This window comes from Rhinopithecus roxellana, chromosome 3, assembly GCF_007565055.1.
Source record: "Rhinopithecus roxellana isolate Shanxi Qingling chromosome 3, ASM756505v1, whole genome shotgun sequence".
In the NCBI taxonomy this organism is placed as follows: Eukaryota; Metazoa; Chordata; class Mammalia; order Primates; family Cercopithecidae; genus Rhinopithecus; species Rhinopithecus roxellana.
The window spans coordinates 163,485,059-163,506,726 of record NC_044551.1 but is presented as its reverse complement, the minus strand read 5'-3'; the positions used below and the strand labels follow the sequence as shown (position 1 = coordinate 163,506,726).

The 21,668-nt window shown below is 41.3% G+C and overlaps 1 protein-coding gene and 2 pseudogenes across 2 annotated transcripts in view; 1 reads left to right on the top strand and 2 right to left on the bottom strand.

The window, feature by feature from the left end:
- The window catches only part of REEP5 (receptor accessory protein 5), a 43,568-nt gene extending 23,150 nt beyond the window's left edge, over positions 1-20,418 (top strand). Inside the window, exons 4-5 of the mRNA XM_010375812.2 lie at positions 12,038-12,206; positions 20,233-20,418. Of these exons, the coding sequence (XP_010374114.1) occupies positions 12,038-12,206; positions 20,233-20,282 (219 nt within the window). The 3' untranslated portion in view covers positions 20,283-20,418. The remainder of the gene's footprint in view (positions 1-12,037; positions 12,207-20,232) is intronic.
- Positions 6,030-7,539, bottom strand: LOC104672107 (annotated as a pseudogene). The gene has a single exon (XR_004056493.1). The product of XR_004056493.1 is annotated as a U2 small nuclear ribonucleoprotein auxiliary factor 35 kDa subunit-related protein 2 pseudogene (transcript).
- LOC104672115 lies at positions 13,127-16,650 on the bottom strand (annotated as a pseudogene).
- Positions 20,419-21,668: the final 1,250 nt, after the last annotated feature.

Sequence of the window (21,668 nt, the reverse complement as noted above, 5' to 3'; positions counted from 1 at the left end):
CACACCATTTATGCTTAAAAAAGAAAGAAGACAAGACACTATATAGAGTGTCATGTCTTTTAAAGTTTAAAAAATTAAATAAAAACATGCTCAGTATAGATTCTGTTATATTTTTGAATGACTTCACCACAGAATGCCTTGTAAGGCAATTAAGAATTTTCCTTTCAAAACTGATGGAAGAAAATAGAAATTGGTCTGTGGAAAGAGCTGATTTCAAAGATTGGATTGTTTTGGGTTTTTTTATTATTCGAAGTCATTTAACATTCATAAAAATATTCTTGTAATCTTTAATTTGGACATGACATAATTTAAACTTCAGATAATTTTAAAGCCCTTAATAAGATCCATCTAATGGTAGGGACTTCACAGTTCAGTCTAGTGGAAATAAATTGGCTTTTGCTTTGGGCCCACTTGTTTGTAGAAGTGAACAATATCTTGTCAGCAGAACTACTTGCAGTATTACCTGACTTCAAATTTCCAAAATGTGAGTAAGCTTGACTTCTAGCCTACTCCTAATCACCTCTGCTAATGGAGTCCACAGAGAGGTAGAGAGAAGATCCAAAATAAATGGTAGTCACTGAATCATTTATATTTGGTTTTGAAGTTCATTTAAAATACTGCTTTGCAGCAAATTTTCTTCCCTAATGGTAAAATGAATGTGTATCCATTAGTAGTCTCCAGCTGCATGGCATCATAGTGTTCATGAAAGTGAATTTATTACATACATTCCAAATAGATAATATACTTGAAAGGATTAAAAATTCATGATGCTGTCAATCAAAATGCTTTCTTCCTACATTAGTGGCATATTCTGAATGACTTAGTAAACAGACTGAGAAGAGGCCTCTGAATTGCAGAGTCTGTAGGAGAAGGTTCGGGAGAGTATTGAATTTTAAGGACTAGAATCCATCTTACCTATGCTGTTGCAATCGCATGCTGACTGGAAATGTGGAAAAGAGACTTAGAAGTAAGGACATGGGATTTGTTTTTGTTTTCTGAGATGGAGTCTCACTCTGTCACCCAGGCTGGAGTGCAGTGGCGCCATCTTGGCTCACTGCAACCACTGCCTCTTCAGTTCTAGCGATACTCCTGCCACAGCCTCCCAAGTAGCTGGGATTACAGGTGCACACCACCACACACAGCTAATGTTTGTATTTTTAGTAGAGGTGGGGTTTCACCATGTTTGCCAGGCTGGTCTCAAACTCCTGACTTCAAGTGATCTGCCCGACTTTGTAATCCCAAAATGCTGGGATTACAGGCATGATCCACTGCTCCCGGCCCAAGGACATATTTAGTATTTTATTTTTTGCAGAGTTAATATTGTTGGCTTTATTTTTATTTTTCTAAAGCAGCTTATAAGATTGGAGGAAAAAAAAAAAAAAGCCAATGGCTAGGCAGCAAAGCTTAGTTGAGAAGATAATGATGTACTTAGGTAGAAATTGGATCATGCATGTTCTGAGCTTTGCTTTGACATCTGGCCTTGAGCAAGAGGATTTAAAAATAAATTTAAAAGCTGTTTTTTCTTGATTATGAAATTTATATATGCTCATTCCTTTATTCAGCAGATATTTATTTAGAACCTCCATGTGTCAGATTCTGTTCTACATCTGGGAGATACTTTGGTGAATAAAACAAAGTCCTTGTTGTCCTACTGTTTACATTTTTGTGTGAGAGAGAGAGTGTGTGTGTGTGTGTGTGTTGGGATGTGTTTTATGTAGGGATGAAAATAACATTTGTAATCCTACATCTTAGTCTTCCCATTTTTTAAAATGTGCAAATATATCGGTCTATGTGTATAAATACAAACAGAACTCTGTGTGTATATATGTGTGTGTGTATATATGTATTGCTGTCTTAAACATATGTGTGGTTGAGATCACATTTGATATATAATTGTCTTGCTTTTTTCAATTAACACAGTATTATGAGTATTTTCTCATGTTACTCAGTATTCTTTGACAAGCTGTTTAATCTATTATTGATAATTTCCCCATTCCCAATTGAAAGACATTTAGGACATTTGTCATGTGATTATACATAATGCTGCAATTAATACCTTTGTATTCTATGTTTACCTTCATTTAAATCATTTTCTACATGTATTTTTTTATATATATTTTTTGAGATGCAGTCTTGCTTTGTCGACCAGGCCAGAGTGCAGTGGCGTGATCTCGGCTCACTGCAACCTCTGTTTCCCAGGTTCAGGCAATTCTCCTGTCTCTGCCTCCCGAGTAGCTAGGACTACAGGTGTGCACAACCACACCCGGCTAATTTTTGTATTTTTAGTAGAGACGGGGTTCACCGTATTGGCCAGGCTGCTCTCAAACTCGTGACCTCGTGATCTCCCTGCCTCAGCCTCCTAAAGTGTTGAGATTATAGGTGTGAGCCACCAGGCCCGACGAGATTTATTTTTAGAACAAGGTTGAGTAAACTCTGGCAGGATTAGGTCCTGACCTGAATTGTCACCTGTGCTATTTCACCCATTGACAGAGAATACGACATTTTTTCTTTTCTTTTTTTTTGAGATGGAGTTTTGCTATATTGCCTAGGCTGGAGTGAAATGGCGTGATCTCAGCTCACTGCAACCTCTGCCTCCTGGGTTCAAGCCATTCTCCTGCTTCAGCCTCCCAAGTAGCTGGGATTACAGGCACCCACCACCGCACCCAGCTAATTTTTGTATTTTTAATAGAGTCGGGGTTTCACCACGTTGGCCAGGCTGGTCTCGAACTCCTGACCTCAGGTGATCCACCCACCTCGGCCTCCCAAAGTGCTAGGATTTCAGGTGTGAGCCACCATGCTCAGCAAAATTTTTCTTCTTAATCTTCATAGGAGGCCAAAAAGACAGGGAAATCTTTTCCTTTAACACGTCCTTTTTAAGCTTTTATTTGTGCATGCTGAGCAGCGTTTTAAATGTAGCCCGTAACTGTTCTGTGGCTACACTGCAAAGGCTTCTTAGACTTATGTTTCTGATCAAGTCATTGTAGCCTATCAGGAAGTCAGTGTTGAAGTACATTTTCTTCTGACATTAACTTTCCATTCCCTAACTGCATGTTAAGCATGCCCCTACCTGGGAAATATCTTTTCTGGGGGAAAATCAGATGGTGACAGCATGAGAAGCACAGACGGAATAGAATGGCCTGTTGTAATTTGTAATTTAAGGAGTCACTGTGTCAGTGCTAATAGTGCCAAGAGTCCAGTTAAAATAGCATGGACTCTGTCTGAACTGGAGGCAGCAGTAGGCTTGTGGGTCTCCTTGGGAGTATCATCAGCTGGCATTTTGAGGGCAGCTTGACTGAAAAGACAGCCAGATCTCTGTGGGTGATTTTTAATAAACTTAGGCTATTCCTGGGCTGTAGAATAGTTACATAGATTAAGAAGAGAGGGTTGTTTAAGAGGTGGCAGCTGAATATCACCTTGGGAGTTGAACAGTAATTAACTTTATTTTTAATATAAGAAAATGATTTCATTTCAGAACTGGAATATGCTAAAGATGTACCTAGACAGCAGTAATTATTTTACTGTCTCAAGATAATAGCTAGAAGGTACCAGTACCAGAAAGTAGTAAATTAACAGTCTGCAGTCTAGCCTACAAAATAATCACATTGAAGAGGTACAAAACTGTGGACACTTGACTTAATTCATCCAGAAAAGATAATCAGCTTGTTTGGATTGCTGAAGAGTTAGTATCTATGTAGGCAGGTGATATTTCAGAGATTTCCCACAATAAGAACTTTAGGATTTGGTAATACTACTATTCTATTGTATACTTTCTTCAAGTACATTAATTTGTGACTTTCCTAAAACCCTGCAGAAGAGAAAACTGTCTCTTAGGTTGATTTGCCTAAAGTCATAAAACACACCCCACCTCTCCTTTTTCTTTTTTTCTTTTTCTTTTTTGAGACAGAGTCTCGCTGTGTCACCAGGTTGGAGCGCAGTGGTGCAATCTCGGCTCACTGCAACCTCCGCCTCCCAGGTTCCAGTGATTCTCCTGCCTCAGCCTCCCGAGTGGCTGGGACTACAGATGCCCACCACCACGCTCGGCTAATTTTTTTCTAATTTTAGTAGAGACAGGGTTTCACCATGTTGGCCAGGATGGTCTCGATCTCTTGACCTCGTGATCCACCTACGTTGGCCTCCCAAAGTGCTGGGATTACAGGCATAAGCCACTGCACCCAGCCCCACCTCTCCTGAGTCTTAATCCAGTGAGTCATTTTCACTTCACCTTAATGCTTCTGGTTTTAAGATGGACATCTGTCTCTCTCTTGATAATCCCATTTCTGAAAATCAGATATTCTATGTAGGAGTACATTCTATGCAGGAGCTTATTTTCCACTATTTTAAGTGGGAAAAATTTTAATATATTACATGTCAATGTAAAACTCCCCAACGAATTCCCTAAGCATTAATAAAATACAGCAAAATACCTATATATAAATAACAAATATCATGTTAGGATGTTAGATGCTAAAAACACTTGCTGCTCTCCAAATAGTTAATATAGTAAGAAACAATTGCTTTGTGTGGAGGAATACATAGCACATCCTCTGTGATGCTCTGCATATTCTTCAAAATGTCCACCAGGGATTCTGATATTGTCAAAAATGTTACTTAAGACATTCCGTGTACATCATCTTGTATTGCATTTTGGGGATGTATAGCTTTTCCTATATAAGCAACTACAGTAAAACATTATATGAATTTTGGATATTAAAAACCAAAAGGCAGCTGGGTGCAGTGGTTCACGCCTGTAATCCTAAGCACTTTGGGAGGCCAAGGCGGGTGGATCACAAGGTCAGGAGATCAAGACCATCCTGGCCAACATGGTGAAACGCTATCTCTACTAAAATACAAAAAATTAGCTGGGCGTGGTGGCACGCACCTGTAGTCCCAGCTACTCGAGAGATTGAGGCAGGGGAATTGCTGGAACCCAGGAGGCGGAGGTTGCAGTGAGCTGATTGCGCCACTGTACTCCCGCCTGGCAACGGAGCAAGACTCCGTCTCAAAAAAAAAAAAACAATAACAAAACAAAAAACAAAACAACCAAAAGGCTTCCACAGGGAAATAACTAGAGAGGTGGTTTTGCAGGGTCTGCTGTAATTAACTGGCACTAAGCCAAGGAAACAAAGCTAATGCCAGTGAAAAACAGTTATTTAATTCTCCATTTTGGGTCAATGCAAATGCGTATCTCAAAAAACCAAGGTTCTGAACCTCTGGCAACATCTTACAATTCAGTAAGATCTGCTGCTGGCTAAGCCTAGGGCATGCTAGAGCCGAGTTGCTGGGAAAACTAAGAGTAACATGTAACTACTTGCACATACTGAGGGTACCTCAAGGCACTGACTTCCTTGGAGTGCTTGGACCTTTAACAGAAGGTCTCAGTCTACCATTGTGTGTGTGCAGGAGGCTGATTTGAGTTTTTGCATGATTGCACATTCATGCACATAGCATTACTATCCATGTGTAGTGAGACTACTAGATGCTAGTCTGAGTCTTTACCCTTCCATCACCTACTGTCATGCTTTCCCAAGTCTGAAGATCCTGTTTTCCAAGATCTGTGCTCAGCAAACAAGCTTTGGAGTCTTTAAATGAAAGGAATAGGAAAGGTGAGGAGAGGCCTGGCTTAAAATCATAACATGGAGATTATGGCAGTGAATCACATTGGGTTGAATGCTCTGATATGGAAAGCAGGCTGTGTAGTTCCTCTAGTTCAGAAATTCTATTTTTTGAGACAGTCTCACTCTGTCACCCAGGCTGCAGTGAAGTGGCATAATGTTGACTCACTGCAACCTCCACCTTCCAGATTCAAGTGATTCTCCTGCCTCAGCCTCCCAAGTAGCTTGCATTACAGACGCCTGCCACCATACCTGGCGAATTTTTATATTTTTAGTAGAAACAGGGTTTCGCCATGTTGGCCAGGCTGGTCTCAAACTCCTGACCTCAAGTGATCCACCCACTTCAGCCTCCTAAAGTGCCAGGATTACAGGTGATTACAGGATTACAGGATCACCGTGCCTTGCCTAGTCTTTTTCTTCTTCTTCTTCTTTCTTTCTTTTTTTTTTTTTTTAGAACAAAACTAGTTTATTTGGATTTGGGGCTCTGAACAGTTCTGCCTCTATTACCCGACCTCCTCCTGCCACCACTTCAGGACCTAGAGGAACTTTGGCTCCAGCTGTGGTGGCTCCTGCGGCTCTGGCTCCGGCTGCCCTGGCCCTGGCTGCGGTGCCTGTTTCTTCCGCTGCTTGGTGAATTGTGCTTCTCCCGACTCTTTGATGTGCGTTTGTGAGATTTCTTCCCCCTGTGACTATTCCTTTTCCTCTCAGATTCCCCATTTCTTTTGTAGGAGTGGTCTGGACTAGGGTTTCTACTTCCCCGCAGCCTGCTGGAGTAGTGGTTGTGGTGGCCCATCCTCTCCCTTCTCTCGGAGTTCTTGCCAAAGGAGGAGCCAGTCTGATCTGGAGACAAGTGGATGTCTCTGTTAGCTTCCCAGAATTCATTGTTGGGATTTCTGAACACATGAAGAAAGTTGCAGTGTTTTCCTCTTGGACACTGTTGTATTTCAAATAAACCACAAATCGCCATTTTCCACCGGGTCACTGGGCAGAATTCACATTGCAGCTGTCGTCCTGCATACCATCGTCCATTAAACAAAGAAAGGGCTGCTTGGCATTCTTCTTCTGACTGGTACTGAACATATACATTGCCCCTCAGGTGAGGTTCTAAATTGCAGCTGACCTTGAACTGAATCACCTTCCCCACGTTCTTGAACTTGGGCAACACATCCTCATAGAAATCTAGGAACTGTTGGTAGATTTCTTCCTTGCTATACTCCAGGCTTGCATCAGGGTCATAGTCATCCCTCCTGCACTGCTCCATTCCAAACGTTGTAAACATACTCCTAATAAGAAGGGTAGGACTGGATGTTGGGAAATTATGTGTACGTGAACATCTGTCTCCAAATCTGCAAGCTCCTGTTTTACTGTAGAAGGGACAATTAGCTCGATCCTTCTCCATTACTCTGAAATCCACAGGTGGTTCAGGGTTTTGCCATATGGTACCATTTTCTAACTCATTTTCAGCCTGATCCAGCATCTTCTGCATAGCTTCTTCTTTTTCTTTCTTCTGTCGTTTCTGGTCCTCCTCTTCTCTATCTTTCCTCTGCTGTTCTTTCCATTGTTCCTTTAACTTTCTCTCTTGTTCTTCTTGCCATTTTTTAGCTGCCTCTTCCTTTTCCTTCTTTATTCTGAATTCTTCTTGTGCCTTCTGCTCTCTCAGCAACCACTCCTCATGTAATCTTTGCCTCTCTCTTTCCAATAGCTTCTCTTCTTCTAGTTGTTGTTCTTCAATAAAGTGTCCTCCTCCTCCTCCTCCTTCTGTGAGAGTCCTGAGTCTCTCAGTCGAGCAAGTTCTTGCCGACATTTCTTTCGTTTCTCCTTCTTCAGGGCAGCCTTGTACTTTCTGTGGCTTGGTTTCTCTGGAAACGTCATATTCTCAAGCGCAGCCATCTTGCCGGCACCGCCTGGCCCCTCAGACATTCTTAACCTATGGGAATATATGGAAGATTCTGTTCATAGCTGCCACTGTCAGTGATTCTACTTACAAGTATTTTATGATGTTTTCTAGCATTGTTTTGTTTGCATACTTATATATATTACAAATTGCTTTCATTTTGTTTCTCCTTTATGTTGCAGTTAGACTATATATTTTTTGTAATTAAGTATATCATAAATTTGAATTTCATTTCATGTACTAAAAGGAGAGTTTCTAAAATATTTACTTATGGCCAGGTGCGGTGGCTCACTCCTGTAATCCCAGCACTTTGGGAGGCTGAAGCAGGCGGATCTCCTGAGGCCAGGAGTTCGAGACCAGCCTGACCAACATGGCAAAAACTCATCTCTACTAAAAATTAAAAAAATTAGCCAGGCATGGTGGCACGTGCCTGTAATCCCAGCTACTTGGGAGGCTGAGGCAGGAGAATTGCTTGAACCCAGGAGGCGGAGGTTGCAGTGAGCCAAGATTACGCCACTGGAGTCCAGCCTGGGTGACAGAGAGACTTTGTCTCAAAAATAAAAAATAAAAATAAAGATTTGCTGAAACAAAACGTTTTTGGTTCTAGGATTTGCTTTCCCCCACTGAAAGCTAATATGCTCTCCTGTTAGTAATGTTTCATAGATGCTGTTAGAAAACACAGTATTCTTGGGTCAGAGAAAGTCCTTGCTCAGTAATTTTCTTTTCTTACAAAATTATAGGGGTAGATTTTTAAATTCTCAATTAATACCTATTTTATAGAGGAAAAAACAGACTTAAGTGATTAAGTAATTTGCACAAGGTTTGCTTAGCTAGTAAATGGCAGAACCGGGATTGGAAGTTAGTTTCTTTGAGCCCATGCTGTTACTCTCTATATACTATACTAACTCTTTGAATCCGTTTGTTGGGCTGAGAGATCTGTATATATCTTTAGAGTGAGATTTTAGGCCGGGTGCAGTGGCTCACACCTGTAATCCCAGCACTTTAGGAGGCCAAGGCAGGTGGATCACTTGAGGTCAGGAGTTTGAGACCAGCCTGGCCAACATGGCGAAACCCCGTCTCTACAAAAAGTACAACAGTTAGCCAGACGTGATGGTGCATGCCTGCATGCCTGTGGTGTCAGCTACTTGGGGGGCTGAGGCGGGAGAATCACTTGAGCCCAGGAAGATGAGGCTATAGTGTTCTGTATTTGTGCCTCTGCACTCCTGCCTGGGTGACAAAATGAGATCCTGTCTTTTAAAAAAAAAAAAAAAAAAGTTAAATTTTGTGTTCTTTATTCTGTATTCTTACTGATTTCTAGGTTGTTTTATATATATATATATATATATATTTTTTTTTTTTTTTTTTTTTTGAGACAGGGTCTTGCTCTCTCACCAAGTCTGGATTGCAGTGGTGGTATCACAGCTCACAGCAGTCTCGACCTCCCAAGCTCAATCCACCCTCCCGCCTCAGCCTCCCAGGAGGACCACAGGCACACGCTACCAAGCCTGGCTAATTTAAAATTATTATTTTTTTTTTGTGGCCAGGAGCAGTGCCTTACACCTGTAATCCCAGGACTTTGGGAGGCCAATGGGGGTGGATCATTTGAGGTCAGGAGTTCAAGACCAGCCTGACCAACATAGTGAAACCTTGTCTCTACTAAAAATAGAAAAATTAGCCAGGCATGGTGGGTGTATGTCTGTAGTCCCAGCTACTTGGGAGGCTGAGACAGGAGAATCACTTGAATCTGGGAGGCGGAGATTGCAGTGAGCTGAGATTGTGCCACGGAACTTCAGCCTGGGTGAGAGAGAGCAAGACTCTGTCTCAAAAAAAAAAAAAAAAAAAAAATTTTTTTTTTTCCCATAGAGATGGGGTCTCCCTATGTTACACAGGCTAGTCTCAAAACTCCTGGGCTCAAGTGATCCTCCAACCTCAGTCTCCCAAAATGCTGGGATTACAGCTGTGAGCCTGGCTAGTATATCAATTTCTGATGGAAATGTTAAAATCTATGATTGCAGATTGTGTCCATTTGTCTATATAATTCTGACTTACATTTACATATTTTAAAGCCATATTTGAAAGCTATCTATAGCTATATATAAAATACATAATTATAAAAAATATTATATTACAAACATACAAAGCTATATATAATTTACATATTTCAAAGGTATATACAAGTTCAGGAATTTTAATATTCTTGCTGAATTGCTTTCCTTCATTATCATTCTATTTACTTATTTTACCTTAAGCAATTTTTATGTATTAATATTACTAATGAGCTATTCTGGGAGTTGGTGTTTGTCTGATATATCTTTCCCATAACTTTATTTTCAGTGTTCCTGTTTGGTTTTGTTGTAGGTATGTTTCTTAAGCATACAGCTATAGTTTTGGGGTTTTATAAAAAATTTAGTCCTATAGTCTCTGGGTTTTGTTTTGTTTTTGAGATGAGCTCTTGCTGTGTTGCCCAGGATGATCTCTGCATTAGTCTGCTTTCATACTGCTAATAAAGACATACCCGAGAATGGGCAATTTATGAAGGAAAGAGGTTTAATTGACTCACAGTTCCACTTGGCTGTGGAGGCCTCACAATCATGGTGGAAGATGATGGAAAAGCAAAGGGATGTCTTACATGGCAGTGGCAGGCAAGAGAGAATGAGAGCCAAGTGAAAGGGGAAACTCCTTGTAAAACTATCAGATCTCGTGAGACTTATTCACTACCACGAGAACAGCATGGCAGGAAACCACCCCCGTGATTCAGTTATCTCTCACCTCATCCTTTCCACGACACATGGGAATTATGGGAGCTACAGTACAAGATGAGATTTGGGTGGAGACACAACCAAACCATGTCAGTCTCCAACTCCTAGGCTCAAACAATCCTTGCACCTTGGTCTCCCAAGTCACTGGAACTACAGGTGCATGCCAACATGCCCAGCAAGTCTCTGTCCTAAAAACACTTGTGCATCTGTGACAAATTTTAATTCACAAAGGTTATATTTCAAGAGTTACTTTTTACTGTAGTTGAGATAAGGGGAGCCTGGGCAACATTGTGAGACTTGGTCTCTACAAAAGAAAAAGTTATAAAAATTTAGCCAGGCCTGGTGGTTCATGCCTGCAGTTAGTCCTAGCTACTTGGGAGGCTGAGGTGGGAAAACTGTTTGAACCCAGGAGTTCAAGGCTGCAGTAAGCCATGTTCATGCCACGGCACTCCAGCCTGGGTGACAGAGCAAGACTCTCAAAAATAATAATCTGGAGATATTAATTTGTTGAGAACTTGGGCTTTGTTTTTTATTTTGAGTGTAGTACAAGTTCAGAGTGCAGTACAAGTTCAAAGTGTAGTATAAATTTCTCAGAGCCAACATGGTGCTGTTGGAGTGAGCTATTTGTGCATTTTAAACTAAAACTCTGTCGTTACTGTTAGCCTTTTATCAGCTTTGTATCTCTAAAACACTTGAAAGACTGTCTTAGAAAGGCATCATAGCTTGTTGATTATCAGATTACATCCCTTGGTTTGGAATCATAAGGACTAAGCCTTTTAAATTTAAAGCATGATAAATTAAGATGTTTTTAGTTTAAGGAGAAGATGTAAAAAATACTGATTTGGAATCTCTCTGTAAGTGACTTCTGGTTTTTTTTGTAGAGTCACCTAGGCTGTGCGGAATAAAATGTGGTTAAAATCTTTTAAACTAAAATAACTCAGCATGTTGTTTATTAAACTTTCTAGGGAAATGGGCAGATTACTCTGAATATTTCCTTTCCTTCTTTTTTTTTTTTTCCTTTTTATCTTAAAAAGGAGTAAATTGCATGGATGACTTGAAGTGGCAAGCTGGTATTATTTGAATAAACAGTAGAAAATTTTTGGACACAAATAGTGTAAAAATCCTTATTTAAGTAATTAGGGCAGAAATTTGTCAATTTAAAAAAAAAATCTCAATGGCAAAGTAGAGCTGTAAAGAAGGAGTTAGGAATAATAACTACATTTAAGATGAAAGATGAAGAACAGCTATAAAGATTTCTTGAAGGCTAAAGATCTACCCAAAAACTGAGGTTCCACCAAAGGAAGAATTCAAGAATGGACAAGGTATTTTTTCTATAATAGGATGAACAAATTTGATAAATTTACCAAGGTAAGCCTACCAAGCACAAGCCTCCTAGATATTAGGCTTATCTGGATAGCGCTTTATGCATGCAGATAAGCACTATATTTTCTTAAATTGATTTCTAAGAGTTATGATTAATAAAAGCCTCTTACAACTATATACTAAAAAGTGGTCCAAGTTAGGAAGATAGTTAAGCTCCTGGACGTGGTGTGTTTTACCCTTTGTTTTTTAGTCTCAGCTTTTCCTTACCAGCTCATTACTCATCATGTTTTTTTCATCTAAAGAAAGCCCACCTTTAACCTGCAGAAAACACTGGTAATGCCTTTGGAGAAAATACCAGAGGCATTTCCCATCCCCATAGTAAAAGACTGTGTATTCTCAGAATGTGCCCCTCCACCCTCCTGTTACCCATGCTGGCTCTTATTCTGCAGTGTGGCTTCCTGTTGTGGTGCATGGCCCCGAGCCCTTCTAATGGGGCTGAACTGCTCTACAAGCGCATCATCCGTCCTTTCTTCCTGAAGCACGAGTCCCAGATGGACAGTGTGGTCAAGGACCTTAAAGACAAGGCCAAAGAGACTGCAGATGCCATCACTAAAGAAGGTAAGACTCAGGAACAACATGGTCCCACATGTGAGAGGAGATGTGACACACTGGGCTCAAATAACAGGCTTCCTGGCCTTCTTGTCTTATCAGCACCCCTCAGCCAAATGCCACCATTACTCTGGGATTTCTTTACAAAGTCTGCCTATTGAGAACACTTACAGTTCTCAACGTTTCCCAAGACTCTTCCTCCATGCCACATTTAATGTAGCATTGAGTCAGAACATTAGGGAAAATGACTTTCCATGGTAGGCAGTGATTTTAGAGAATCACCTATATTGATATGTAAGTACATCTCTTCTAATTGTTTATTTAATTTTTTTGCATTGTACTTTTTAATTACATAGGTAGTTTTAAATAAATGGAGAAAGCACCTTTCAAAAGCTATACTAGCAGGAAACAATTCCATCAAGCATTTACACAGTCAATTTCTATAATTTTACAAAAAATTCTTGATCTTTACTTGAACTGTACATGAGGGGAAAAGATCCCTCTCAGGTAGGTGTTCTCTCCACTTGCAGAAGCAAACTAAAGGACCTAAAACTAGAGGCAAGCCTGGGATGCCAAAAAGGGGGAGGAGAAATGATAAACAGCCATTCATGAATTCTATGTCTACTCTAAAACACTTCTCTAATCACCCTCACATAATAAATATTTAGGGCAAACTACCACTCTTTAGAAAAAGTACAACCTCAAAAGCTGTAGTTCTGAATTATAGTAACATATCGAATACCTTGGACTGCTGCATGCCAAAAGACAATACTTGGGGTTCTCTATGACATTTGAACAGATAAATATGTTAAGGGAATTCTCCAGGATTGTAGATTCTCTAGCCTTTGGAATGAAGCACATGCAGGCTTCTCTGCTATCCTTCAAGCAGTGTAATAGTCAGGAAAAGGGCAACAGTATTAGATCACCCCTTAGACACTAACCAGCTGAGGAAAGAGTTCATTGGCCAGTCTCCTCCTTAGAATGGTTTGCACCAAGTGGAGAGGCCATGTTTCTGAAGGGGAAAGGGGAGCCCTCATACCCACAGTCACTGTAAACATCCAGTAGACAGGAAGATGGCTTTGGGCAGTGGCTGGATGAAAGTAGACTGGAGATACCCTGGTCGAATACCCTGTGGAATGAAGTCATCTTCCACAGGGTCTTCCTTCACTGATACCACGAATTCCGGGTGATCTTTCTGAGAGGCTGAGAGGTGCTTCCTTGATTTTCACTACCACATTAGCTTGACTCTCTGTCTCAGACTACAGGCTTGGCATATATGTAGTCAAAATTAATTAGTTCATTAATAGCTTCAAGCTTGGGTGATAATGTCCCCACTGACAGAGAAAGGGAGGCTGGTTAGGAATTGGGTCCTTCTGAGTAGACCCCTGGGAGCTGCTGCAGGCTGGCAGACTCTGGGGAAGGACATTTGAAGAACACTACTGGGTGTAAGTTGTCCAGAATGCCCAACAGGATATCATACTGGGAAGGTAGTTGATGTTTACTTCCAACCCCACCACAACTAACTTCTACCCTCATCTGCCTAGTTAGGGATGTCAAGCATCAAATAGATGGAATTAACTTGGCTTTCGCCTCCTCTTCAGTAACCAGGGCCTCCATCCCCAAGTGCTGCCTTCACTCACGGTTCTCAACTATGAGTCCATGCATTTTCTCGTGTAAAAGCTGATTGTCTAGCAAAAGTTTTTGGTTCTGTTCTAAATCTACCACTTGCTGTTTCAGGTCACTCATTTGAGCTTGCCTTCTGTCTCTGGCAGTTTGAGCTGCTAACCCTGTTTATCAGTGTCCTCCTCAGCACCTTCTCCTTGGGGTTCCCCACCCCCACACAGCACTCAGCATCTCCTGGCTGGCTCCTCTCTGGGCTGGCACAATGAGCAGCAGGGCCTAGCTGGCCAGGGCTGTAGCAGCAGGGTGACCAGACAGAAGCAGTACTTTGGAGGCCCTGACGGCCAGCCTAATTCAGTTCAGGTTGATCGGTTCAGTATGCTGTTCAATTTTTGTTATGGGTACAAAAGAATGTCCACTCGCAGCTCTGATTAATTCACTCAATAAATATTTATTTATTGAGGTGTTTAATATGTGCCAAGCATGTTTATAACACTGGCAGTGAACCAGCAAACCAGAGACCATACTCCTTGAATTAATGAAGTTTATAGTCTAGCTGAGAGATAGGCAGTAAAATTGAAAATTAGATGGTATATTTAGCAGATAATATGGGGAAAAAATAAGTAGAAAGATGGGGGGGCCAAGGACTGGAGGGATGCTTATGATTTTAAATAGAGACATTTAGGAAACCTATACGAGAAGGCTCTACTGAATCAGACTCGATAGCAGTAAAGGAATCAGGAACAGTGACTCAGCCTGTAATCCCAACACTTTGGGAGGCCAAGGTAGGAGGATCACTTGAGGCCAGGAGTTTGAGACCAGCTTGTTTGTGACGGGGTCTCCTATGGAGACCCGCTCTCTACAAAAGTTAAAAAATTAGCCGGACATTGTGACGCAAGCCTGTAGTCCCAGCTACTCAGGAGGCTGAAGTAGGAGGATCACTTGGGCCAACGTCAAGGCTGCAAGTGAGCTGTGCCACTCTAGCCTGCGTAACAAAGCAAAACCCTGTCCCCCTAAAAAAAAATAAAAAGAGAGAAAAAAAATGGTAAAGGAAAGAACCATGGGGAATCATACTCCAGAATGAGCTGCATATGCAGAAGTCCTGAGGTGGGAGCAACGGAAGAAGTGATCTAGAGAGGTGCAGGAGATGAGGTGGGAGAGGTTGCGGGTGATAGGCCATTGGAAAGGTTTTGGCTTCTACTCTGTGTAAGATGTGGAGGTATTGGGGAATTTTAACCAGAGGAGCAAAATGATCTGTCCTGTGTTTTAACAAGATGCCTGTGGCCACTGTATTAGGAACAGACTGAAGGGGGGTAAGGGAGGAAACTGGGAGAATAGTTAAAAGGTTTTTGCAGACTGAAGATGACGATGGTGGCTTGGTTCTTTGTGTAGCAGTAGGGGGTAAGAAGTATCAGATTCTTGATATATTTCAAAGGTAGAAGTAATGGGATTTGCTTATGGATTGGGCATGGGTCAGAAGGGTTAAGGACAAGGACAAGCTTTTTAGCCTGAACAAATGGAAGGATAAAATTGCCACTGAGCTGGAGATGACTGGGTAGGTTTTGTTGGGGTGGGAGGTTGTGGCGGGTTGGGGGGATATGGAATTCAGTCCTGGACATTTGTTTGAGGTGTCTGTTCGATACCTACAAGGATCAAATAGCTAGTTGGATACAGGTGTCAAGAGTTCAAGAAACAGGTCTGGACTGGAGATATAAATTTGGGGGCCACAAGCTTATACATATTAAACATGAGACTGGATGAGATCACGAAGGTAGTGTAGTTAGGAAAGAGGAGGTCCAAAGACTTAACGCTGGGGAGTCTAAGGTTTAGAGACTGGAGAGATGAGAAGCAACCAGCAAAGCAGACTGATAAGGAGTGGCCAGTTGAGGTAGCAAGAAAACCACAAGCGTGTGGTATCTTTGGGTCCAAGAACAGAAAGTGTTTCAAAGAGAAGTGATCTATCATGTTACATGCTGTCGACAGGTCAAGTAAGATAAGGACTGAGAAATGAGCAGATTTAGCAATGAGGAAGGTACTAGTGATTTTGATAACAGATTTTGTGGAGTGGTATCAAACTCCTGATTGGAATGGATTTGAGAGAATGAGAGAAAAGGAATGAGAGAATATAGATCTTTCTTTTGAGAAATTTCCTGGAAAGGGGAGCAGAAGAATGGGACTATAACTGGAAGAAGGAATTAGGGTCCTGAAATTTATTTAAAAGTTTTTTTCTTAAGGTAGGAGAAACAAAGCCTGTTTGAAAATTAATGGGAATAATTCAACAGAACAAAAAATGATGACAGGAGTGAGAGGGTGAATTGCTGGAGCTCTGTCCTTGACCAGAGAAGGATCCAGTATACAGTAGAGGGACTGGTCAGAAGAGCTGGAAGTTTATGATAACAGCAGGGAAATCAGGGTTTATGGTATGCTGTGAGCACATGGGACTATGGGAGCCTACAGAAGTGACTTTCTAATTGTTTCAAATATCTCAGTAAGGTAGGAAGAAAGAAGGCCAATTGAGAGAGGATAGGGAAAAAGACAATGGAAAGAGAATGTATGAAATAGTTGGGAAGGAGAGGGACTGCTCAACTTTTTCTGTAAAGGGCCAGATAACAAATTTTTTTTTTTTTTTTGAGACGGAGTCTCGCTCTGTCGCCCAGGCTGGTGTGCAGTGGCCGGATCTCAGCTCACTGCAAGCTCCGCCTCCTGGGTTTATGCCATTCTCCTGCCTCAGCCTCCCAAGTAGCTGGGACTACAGACGCCGGCCACCTCACCCAGCTAGTTCTTTGTATTTTTTAGTAGAGAGGGGGTTTCACGGGATAACAAATGTTTTCATGGCTATCAGGTCTCTGTTGCAGCTACTCTCCTCTGCCATTGTAGTGTGAAAGCAGCCATGGACACTACATAAGTGAGTGTGGCTGCAGTGTGCCGGCCCCTCTAGGACAGTCGGAGAGTAAATGGACTGGAACAATGTCCTGTGACTGCCAGGCAGTGTTAAAGGCATGCTTGAGATTTGTGTTCATGAATTTATAGTGAAACCAGTTCTTGTTTATGTTGTTCTCCAGCCATACTCAGCTACATGGGTACAGCTGCAGAGTAGGTGGAGAGTTGTGTCAAGGTTGTGATTTCCAGCAACTATGAAGTGAGAGTGGGACTGTGGAGTGGTTAATGCTTGACAATGGAATTTAACCTGAGTAAGGTGGGAAGTGGTGGTGGAAGAACTCTGAATCAGGGTAATAGCAGGAATACTCCATCATCATTTACAATGAGCAAAAAAAGGGGGGTGGGAGCGCACTACAAAGATAAAAGTGCACTACAAAGATGATGGTGGGTGAGTGGGATGCTTAATACAAGATTATGGAGGGACTGCAGTATTGGTACTAACAGGTATCCTGGGAGTCAGTGCCACATGTAGGGTGGAATATAAGGGTTATTGGAGGGGAGGAACTAAGAGGTCAGGATATTAGAAGATCACGTATGTCTACATGGATATTAAAATCATCAATAATTAACATAGGAGTAGTAGGTCAGGTGCAGTGGTCACACCTGTAATCCCAGCACTTTGAGAGGCCAAGGTGGGTGGATTGCTTGAGCTCAGGAGTTTGAGACCAGCCTGAGCAACATGGTGAAACCCAATCTCTACAAAAAAAAAACAAAAAACAAAAAAAAAACCCACAAAAATTAGCCAGATGTGGTGATGGTTACCAGTGTCCCAGCTACTCAGGAGGCTGAGGTGGGAGGATCACCTGAGCCTGGGAGGTCGAGGCTGCAGTGAGCTGAGATGGCATCACCGCACTCCAGCCTGGGTGACAGAGTGAGACCCTGTCTCTAAATAAATAAATAAATAATAGGAGTAGTGTTAGAAAGGAACATTAAGTTAGGAGCTACAATCTTCAAGAAATAAGAGTAGCCCAAGAGTCAGGGATGACAGGGAAAAGGAAGGCTACTTGATAATATAATCTGATGATGAGATTCTGAAAGTGGCAATGAAGAACAAAAACAATACCTACCAGATCCATTTGTATTAGGGTCATGGGAGGAAACAGACAACCACCACTTGAGAAAGCAATGTCCTCAGGGCACAGCCAGCTTTCTCTAAGAGCAAGAAGGTAAAGGAAACATTCGGAGGAATGAGTGAGGATATAGATTTTGCCGATGATGGGTTTTGAGTTCCAGAGGGACTCAAGGGTTTTAGAAATTGGAGAAAGGTTTTTTTTTTTTTTTTAGAGCTCTGTGGTAGTTAGACATGGGAGTTGAGAGGTAGACTGACCATGGGGAAGTAAAATCCCAAGAGAGTTCTCTAGCAGCACTGATGCCCCAGAGGTGATATGTTCCCCATTTCTCCCTCACATACCTCTCTTCTCTGAACTCCTATTTTTGGGTATACAAATCTAGTCTACTTCAGTATGTTTTAGATATTTTCTAACTTGTAGCCTTAACAACCTCCCACTTTAGGATTGCCAGCTTTCTTTTTTTTTGAACAGTCTCACTCAGTTGCCCAGGCTGGAGTGCAGTGGCATGATCTCGGCTCACTGCAGCCTCCACCTTCCAGGTTCAAGGGGTCTCCTGCCTCAGCCTCCCGAGTAGCAGCAATTACAGGCGTGGGCCACCACACCCAGCTGATATTTGTATTTTCAGTAGAGACACGGTTATGCCATGTTGGCCAGGCTGGTTTCAAACTCCTGGCCTCAAGTGATCCACCCACCTCAGCCTCTCAAAGTGCTGGGGTGCTGGGATTACAGGCGTAAGCCACCAAGCCCGGCCAGGATTGCCAGCTTCTTTTTAAGAGCTTTCTTTTCTTCTCCCTTCCCTTAGCCTAATCAGCAACCTGTGGTGATGTCATTTCTGTCTACTTCACCCACATTTCTTAGCCTCTTGGTTCTCTTAGATATCAATACTTAAAATCCAATCTTACTTTGGTATGATACATTCCTAAATAGGAGCATGAGAATTAAAATAAGTTAGGAGGAATTTATATGCTGATACATTTTAGACTTTTCTCAAAGCTTTTGGATTAACTAGGAATTTTTTTACAAAGGGTTAGTTAAGGGAAGGACTAGTTTCTCCTTTGCTGTGAACTTGGTTCGGTAATTTTAATTGAGCAAAGGGAGAGCAGCTGTCAGGCAGCTGGTGGACAAGAAGCGACTCCTTGGCTCTCATCACTAAGACTCTGGGCTCCATCAAGAACAGCTGCAGATTGTCTCACAGGGGGCCCTGGAGGCTTCCAGACAACCCCTTTCCCCTCCATCTCACACACTGCACTGGTTCTTATAGCACATTTCCAGCCACTTGGTAATTAGAAAGCGGAAGGCTTGGTCTCCTGCAGACGTAAGAAAATATATTTTTCTTTTTTTTCTCTAGAGACGGGCTCTCACTGTGTTTTGGCCAGGGTGATCTCAAACTCCTGGCTTCAAGGAATACTCCTACCTCAGCCTCTCAAAGTTCTAGGATTATAGATGTGAGCCACCACATCTGGACAGAATATTTTCTTGATGAATGTAGTGTCTTGTCACCAACTCAAAGACTTAGAGCAAACTCTTTTCATAGGAGAGAATGGTGGCACAGTAAGAGTATAAATACAGATTTTAAAAACAATTTAGTATAACAATTTATATAGCATTCGTGTTGCATTAGGTATTTTAACTAGAGATGGGCTTTTAAATTTTTTTTAAAATAGAGGTGAGGGGTGGGGGTCTCACCATTCATATTGGCCAGGCTGGTCTCAAATTCCTGGCCTCAAGTGATCTTCGCACTTCAGCCTTCCAAAGTGCTGGGATTACAGGCATGAGTCATTATGCCTGGCTGAGATTTAAAGTATACGGAAACACATAGGTTATATGGAAATACTATGTATGCCATTCTATTTCAGGGCTTGAGCACTCACAGATTTTGGTATCTGGAGGGTTCCTAGAACTAATCTCCTCTCCCCCCGTCCCTCCCCTCCCAAACACATGTATCAAGGGATGACTATATTTCTAGTGCTAGGAATGAGGACTTCTGTGATTTGTCACCATGGGATAAATATGATGACCTAGTTGTCATCAGATTGGTAATATTTTATTGATAAGTGAAATCTTACAGGCAAGCACACAGATACAAACTAGAATCTGAATACTACTCTTAAGGAATTTCTGCTTCTTTTAATGCTTAAAGGAGAACAGAGGGCAGACAGTTTAGGTGACACTGTCAAACAAGGGGCTAGGCTAGATGACCTTCAAGTATTTTGCTCAAGTATTTAGGATTTGTGCTCTAAGAGGTACCCTCTCCATTTCCTGGAAACCCTCTTAGCCCAGACCACAGACCCCAACATGATCGCACCTGAACATGAGTCATCCAAATTTTGTTATCTAGCAGCTACATTAGGCACAAAGCTTGCATTTCAAAGAGCTTTGATATGTATTTCTTTCCCTCCTAACAGCCAAGAAAGCCACCGTGAATTTACTGGGTGAAGAAAAGAAGAGCACCTAAACCAGACTGGATGGAAACTTCCTGTCCTCTCTGTACCTTCCTACTAGAGCTTGATGTTATATTAGGGACTGTGGTATAATTATTTTAATAATGTTGCCTTGAAAACATTTTTGATAAAGATTGGAATGTGTTGTAAGTTTCTTTGCTTACTTTTACTGTCTATATACATAGGGAGCATTTTAAACTTAATGCAGTGGGCAGTATCCAAGTTTTTGGAAAATGTATTTTGCCTCTGGGTAGGAAAAGATGTATGTTACTATCCTGCAGGAAATATAAACTTAAAATAAAATTATATACCCCACAGGCTGTGTACTTTACTGGGCTCTCCCTGCATGCATTTTCTCTGTAGTTACACTTAGGATAATCTTTATGGTTCTACTTCATGTAATGTACAATTTTATATAATCCTGAAATGTTTTTAATGTATTTGTGCACATGTACATATGGAAATGTTACTGTCTGACTACAACATGCATCATGCTCATGGGGAGGGAGGAGGGGAAGGTTGTATGTGCCATTTGTAACTTCTGTACGGTAAGACCACCTGCCAAAAGCTGGAGGAACCATTGTGCTGGTGTGGTCTACTAAATAATACTTTAGGAAATATGTGATTAATATGCAAATGAACAAAGTGAGAAATGAAATCGAATGGAGATTGGCCTGGTTGTTTCCTTAGTATATGGCATATGAATACGAGGATAGCTTTGTAAAGCAGTTAAAGTCACTCTAGTGATAAATCGGGAAATTTACACACACACATCAGTAACCTATAACTCTCAATTCCCTGAAGAACTAGTAATACTGTCTTATCTACTTATAAACTTTACGTATTTGTCTATTGTCAAGATGCTACAATGGAAACCATTTCTGGTTTTATCTTCAAAGCGGAGAAACGTTATTTAGTCTTCTTTCCCAATCTTCTTTTTGAAACAAGTTTAAGGAACTTCTGAAGATTTGTCCACCTCTGATTACATGTATGTTCTTGTTTATATCATTAGCAACAACATGCTAATGACGACATCTAGCTCTTAGAGTAATTCTGGGAGAATGGAAGGAAGTATATATAACCCATAATCTGCTTGGCAATAGTTAAGGCAATCTATATTCAGTTTTTCTCTGGCCTTTAAGGTCAAACACAAGAGGCTTCCCTAGTTTACAAGTCAGAGTCACTTGTAGTCCATTTAAATGCCTTCATCTGTATTCTTTGTGTTGATAAACTGCACATGACTACATAGTAAGTACAGAACAATGAAGTTGAAATGGATGTCTCCACTGATCTGCCAAATCGTTAGAGCAATTTGTCTGGACTAGAAAATCTGAGTTTTAAACCATACTGTTAGTCCTTTTAAATTAAACTAGACTAAAACAAGTGTATAACTAAACTTA